This window comes from Cebus imitator, unplaced genomic scaffold, assembly GCF_001604975.1.
Source record: "Cebus imitator isolate Cc_AM_T3 unplaced genomic scaffold, Cebus_imitator-1.0 Scaffold48, whole genome shotgun sequence".
NCBI classification, from domain to species: Eukaryota; Metazoa; Chordata; class Mammalia; order Primates; family Cebidae; genus Cebus; species Cebus imitator.
This window is the reverse complement of record NW_016107363.1, coordinates 7471405-7477830: the sequence shown is the minus strand read 5'-3', so window position 1 is coordinate 7477830 and position 6426 is coordinate 7471405. Positions and strand designations below refer to the sequence as shown.

At 39.7% G+C, this 6426-nt stretch overlaps 1 protein-coding gene across 1 annotated transcript in view; it reads right to left on the bottom strand.

Annotated features, from left to right (window-relative positions):
• Positions 1 to 6426, bottom strand: part of DNAH12 (dynein axonemal heavy chain 12) — a 247904-nt gene that overhangs the window by 170488 nt on the left and 70990 nt on the right. Inside the window, exons 17-18 of the mRNA XM_037738118.1 lie at positions 3255 to 3440; positions 1790 to 1990 (exon numbers count right to left, since the gene is read on the bottom strand). Of these exons, the coding sequence (XP_037594046.1) occupies positions 1790 to 1990; positions 3255 to 3440 (387 nt within the window). The remainder of the gene's footprint in view (positions 1 to 1789; positions 1991 to 3254; positions 3441 to 6426) is intronic.

Genomic DNA, 6426 nt, shown 5'->3' with positions numbered 1-6426 from the left:
TTTTAGTAGAGACGGGGTTTCACCATGTTGACCAGGATGGTCTCGATCTCTTGACCTCGTGATCCACCCGCCTTGGCCTCCCAAAGTGCTGGGATTACAGGAGTGAGCCACTGCGCCCGGCCTACTATTATTTTTAGATAAATGCAAAACATCTTACAGCTTAAGTTTATCTATGTATGTCTCACAAAGGCTTAGAAAAATTCTAAGAGGTCTGAGGTTTTCCTAAATCATTGGAACTCACAATTGGAAATGACTGTAAAGTTATTTTGACCAGTTTCCTGATCTCTAGGTGAGCCATCTGGAGTCCCAAAAGCACCCAAGACATATCCTGCTCTACAGCAGCGGTTATCAACCACGGGCAATTTTGCCTCCCACCCCAGGGAACATTTGACAATGTCTGTTAATATTTTTGGCTGTCACAACTGATGGGGGAAAATGCTACTAATGTCTAGTGGGTAGAGGTCAGAGACACAGCTAAGCAACCTATAATGTATAAGACAGCCCCCATCACAAAGCAGTATAGAGCCCAAAATATCAACAGTGACAGGTTGGGAAATCCAGCTCTACCTCAACACAATTTAGAGAAAAATGAGCTGAAATGAAAAATAAAATGAAATAAGCCTCCTTATTTTCATAGATCCCCTAGAAATGATAAGATATTTCATTAGCTGAAGACCATTAACATAATATCTCTCTTTGGTTCTTAAATATGTACCTAAATCTATGTGTCAAGAGATTAAGTCTCATATCTTTGACTTTTAAAAAAATCTGTAAGATAGCTTTTAAATTTGTTTTCTAAATTCCTCTTGTTAGACAAGTAAATTTCTACAAAAAGGTAATATTTATCAGGAAAGGCTAGGCTAGACTGCTTCTTAGGATAATGTCCAGCCTTATGTCCTCTTGGAAGAACATGACTCTGTTTTCTCCAAATAATGACAGCCAAAATCTTCTATAAAACACTACTTATGCTCATATTAAAACCAAACTGCCTTGGTTTGAACTCCAGTTCTGTCATTTGTTAGGTAGGTGAACTCAGGAAAATGACCTGTCCTCCTATGCCTTGGTTTCTTTGTCTATGAATACAGATAATAACAGCGCCTACTTTGAAGGTCAGCTGCAGGGATCAAATGGGTTAATAAGTGTAAAGTTCCTAGAGCAGCATCTGGAATATAGTTTGAAATCAACTGATATCAGGGTAAAAAATCCAGTTGTCTTTCCCCAATTTATATAGTCCCCAGTTAGAATTTTCACAATACCTATAGAGCTATTAGTTATCATAATTTGTTTGCATTCTATATTTACCCACATCAACCAAAAAGTATGAAATAATCTTGGAGCCTCAAATACCATTTATTTTTCTCAAGTGAACAATAATTCATTAATTACTCTAAAAGATCCTCATGCTAGCTGTTTACAACTATAATTAAAGCATGGTGTATAGAACTTTACCACAAGTTGCAGCAATGCAGCATAAAACAGGGTCTAGGTTTTCTCAAGTTAGAGTAAATAATACCACCTGTTTTCCTCTTGAGTCTATCACTGCCATTGGAGAAGATTTTAATAAGACATTTTTCTTTTAAAAATCATTTATGTCTCAGGTGTATATATTTCTATATTAAATTTTGAATCTCATTTTGTATTTTATGAGATAAAATATCAAGGTTATAAGTCTATGATTTGAATAAATACTTAAAAATCCATCCAATAAACTTATTACCATGACAGCATATATGTAATAAGACTGCAACCTGTATAAATGATCAAGAGCTGATTGTCATATTTAACATACCTTGATCTCATTTTCAAATGGTTTGATGAAAGGTGAGCCTCTCATTGTCTGAGTTTTTATAATTTGATCATCAAGGAGAGCCTGAATCTCATCCACTGAAGAAAGAATACAGACTCCAGTGTCACGATAAAGACTTATATGAAAAGCAATATCATCCCAAGTTCCCATCATTGTAAGCATGGCTTTCTCTAATGAAAATTCCTAAAAGGTAGGAATGAAGAAACAATGGGATGGTGACGAAAGGCTCTTATTTACTATATTGACTTTGCCTGGTGAATTCAGCAAGCATTTGATGCATTACATTATCACTTCCTTAAGATAACGTCACTTCAGTATAACTTTTTAAGTTAGAAAGGTTTTTTTTTCAACATTTTCAAAATGACTAAGAAAAGCAATTATGTAGTTTTTAAAGATTCACTTGCTATGAAAACTACTGCTGTCATTACCAAAAATGGACAAGAGAGGCTGGGCATGGTGGCTGACACCTGTAATCTCAGCACTTTGGAAGGCCGAGGTGGGCAGATCACAGGGTCAGGAAATACAAAAAATTAGCTGGGCCTGGTAACACACGCCTGTAATCCCAGTTACTCAGGAGGCTGAGTCAGGAGAATTGTTTGAACCCAGGAGGCAGAGATGGCAGTGAGCCGAGATCGTGCCACTGTACTACAGTCTGAGCACCAGTGTGAGACTCCGTCTAAAAAAATAATGGACAAGAGAATAAAATGCCTGGAGGACTTTCTTCGAAGTGGCCCTTCTACAGGCAGCCCATAGTCTGAAGATGTTTTCTGTGTACTTCAAGAACCCATTCTTTAGGGCCCTACTTACCCTGCTAGAACACACACATATCACATGCCACACACACATCAGTACTCTCAATGAAAAAATTATGTACCAACACTAGCACATCATCCAACTACATCAGAATGTGGCAGAATTAAGAGGATGTCAAAGGAGTCATTTCTTATTTGGATTCAGGACAAGTAAGTACACACTTCGTGTGGGGGTGGGAAGAGTGTTTTTTTTGTTTTGTTTTGTTTTGTTTTGAGATGGAATTTCGCTCTTGTCACCCAGGCTGGAGTGCAGTGGTGCGATCTCAGCTCACTACAAACTCTGCCTCCCAGGTTCAAGCAATTCTCCTGCCTTAGCCTCCTGGGTAGCTGGGATTACAGGTGTCCACTGCCATGCCCAGCTAATTTTTGTATTTTTAGTAGAGACGGAGTTTCACCATGTTGGCCAGGCTGGTCCCAAACTCCTAACCTCAGGTGATCCCCCTGACTCAGCCTTCCACAGTGCTGGGATCGCAGGTGTGAGCCACCACTCCCAGCCAGATAGTGGTCTTCCATCACTCTCCCCCACCACCTCCCACTGCTATCCAGTACTGTACACATTCAACCACAACAAAAACTATGATTACTTGATTAACAAACTCATCACGTAAAGTATTTCGGTGGATCTTTATGTTTACCTTGCTTGCACCTGCACTTATCACTTCGAATTGTTCCAAGTATGGGGTAAGGTTTAATTTTAAAACTTTTCTCAGTGTAGTACCAGAGTCTGGAGTCAAGTCATAGCCTACAATATCTGACATCTGTTTCCAATGACGAGGTCTCATTCCTGGATTGCACAGAATGGAGACAGTAGGAATATATTCCTAATGGCAAAAATATAAACAATAATGAGTCACTCATTTGACTTCCACACAGATAGATTCCGTAGATGAAGCCTTGATAGTATAAGGATTACATTTCTTCAAATTATTTAATACATTTCTATCGGTACAATCAAAACCTCAATTAGATTTGGAAGGAGAGAGATGCTAACAAAATTAATCCAAGGTTCACCTGCAAAAATAAGCATGTAAAAATAGCCAGGAAAATTATAAGAGTACAGGGAAGAAGGAAGGGCCAGACACAATGGTTCATGCCTGCAATCCCAGCGCTTGGGGAGGTTGGCGTGAAAGGACCTCTTGAGCCCAGGAATTTGAGGTTACAGTGAGCTACGATTGCAATACTGTACTCCAGCTTGGGTGACAGAGTGAGGCCTTGTCTCTACTTTAAAAAAAAAAAAAAAGGAAGAATGAGGGGTAATTATTCTATAAGATATTAAAGTATATGATAAAACTGTGGTATGATATACTTGCAGAAAAATATACTATAACATATAGTTATAAATACATACACATAGCATGAATGGGGAAAGTATATGTGCCAAAATCCCAAAATGTAACAATGTTTTATCTCTGCTGAGTGGCACCTGCCTTGGCCTCCCAAAGAGCTGGGATTACAGATACGAGTCACCATGCCTGGCCCCCTCTTTTATTTTTTCATGAGTCATGTTTAACTTTGTATAAGTAATAACTTAATATTACAAGTTTTTTTTAATTGGAGGACCACAAACTAGCACACTTTTCATTTTGCTTAGTTAAGGGCTCTGTTTTAACCTCCTGTTGGTTATTACCATCATGTTTTTGCTTATCACATATTCCCTAGAATTCATCAGAACATACTATCATAGGCACTCAGTATTTTTTAAATAAATGAAGTTTTAACATCTAAAAAGTAGGAAGACCATACTCTTTATTTACTTATTTATTTAGACAGAGTTTCACTCTGTCTCCCAGGCTGGAGTACACTGACTCGATCTTGGCTCGCTGCAACCTCCACCTTCCGGATTCAAGAGATTCTCCAGCCTCAGCCTCCCGAGTAGCTAGGATTACAGCCTGCTGAGTAGCTGGGCCACACAAAAGTGAAAAAACTCCAAGCAGAGGAGCAGACAGTAAGAGAATCGAACTTCCACATCTGCAATGCCCCTCCTCCATTCTGTCTGGTAGCAAGTGGGCAGAAAATTTCCCCCCAGCTCACTGTTTCTACCCTGATAAGAGTAAGGTCAAAGTGGACAACCAGCTACCCCACCACCCTGGGTCCCTAGCAGGAGACCCGTCCCTGCCTTAACCCACAGGAAGCATTCCCAGTGCCTGAGGGGATAAATAATTCCTGAGGACAGAGACAAAGGGAGGAGGTGGGACTACCCTCCCCAGCCCCGGAAACTCTATAATCCACAGGGGATGCCAAATTAGAGTGGCTATTCTGCAGCAGCACACTATAGGAGGTTTGTCCCACAGGTCCCCTGGGCACAAACTCCTAGACAGCTTCCCATACTGCCAGAATATACCCTTTGGGGCCGTCTCCATTCATGAAAGGCAGTGCCTCCCATTGGGTACTAGAGCCAAGACAAACCTGGGCTTAAGGTGCCACCTGGAGCTGAAAAGGCAGCAGTGACCTAGCGCTAAAGAAACTCTAAGCAAATATATCCAATATAAACCAAAGCAAGCTAGCCAATGAACACTAGAATAAATAATACTTCAATGCAAAGACACAGATGTATATCCAGCAAAAACAACAGCAAACCAGGAACCATGATCTCCACAAACAGACAAAGTGCAGGAGACAGGGATAGGTGAGCCCTCTAACCAACAATAAACAGCTAAATTCCTAACTAGACTGCTTAACAAAAAAAAGAGAAAGAAAATTAAAAGAACCAATATTTAGAATTTAAAAGGAGCTAGCACTGTAGATTCTACAGACATTTAGAAGATAATAAAGAAATGTTATTAGCAACTTTATGGCAACAAAATCAATGACTAAGAAGAAATGGACCAATTCCTTAAAAAATACCATCTACCAAAATTAAACAGAAAATCTGAATAGCCTTATATCTATTAAAGAAATGCTCTTTTCCTTCACATAGAGGGGAAATTGGTACAGAACTTGCTTCAGCCAGTGTAATATGGGTGGACATGAAGTATGTCACAACTGAGTGGAAGCTCTAAACTCAGGTGCATGGTTTAGCTCAGCCCTTGCTCTTTCTCTCTAACGCTAGATTGGCTCACGTTAGCTCAAGGAATAGCCTGTGTCCTGGAACTCAGGAGCAGAACAGGACTGCAACTTGGAACAGAGACTCAGCTAACCTGTGGTCCTTATAGACTATGAAGAAGAAATCAGTACTTGAGAAATATAGAGAGAGAGTCTGTTTTCAAAACCTTTCCTACAAACAAAACTTCAGGCTAAATGGTTTCACTAGTGAATGTTTTCTAAAATAAGAAAGAAATAATACCAATTTATAAAAAACTTTTCAGAAAATAGAGAAAATAAAACTTCCTAATTTGTTTTACAAAGCCAACATAACTCTGATACCAAAATCTGACAAAGACATTACAAGAAAAGAAAACTAAGACCAAAATCCTTCCTGAACATAACCTCAAATATCCTGAATAAAATATGAACAAATAACAAACCATAAAAGCATTAGAAAAAATAATTTGGCATGGGGAAGGCATTTTAAACTACAGTTCAGAACCCAAGTGCCATAAAGGAAAAGAATAAAAATAGGGCCAGGCTCAGTGGCTCAAGCCTGTAATCCCAGCACTTTGGGAGGCCGAAGTGGGTGGATCACGAGGTCAAGAGATCGAGACCATCCTGGTCAACATGGTGAAGCCCCATCTCTACTAAAAATACAAAAAAAAATTAGCTGGGCATGGTGGCACGTGCCTGTAATCCCAACTACTCAGGAGGCTGAGGCAGGAGAATTGCCTGAACCCAGGAGACGGAGGTTGCGGTGAGCCGAGATCGCGCCATTGC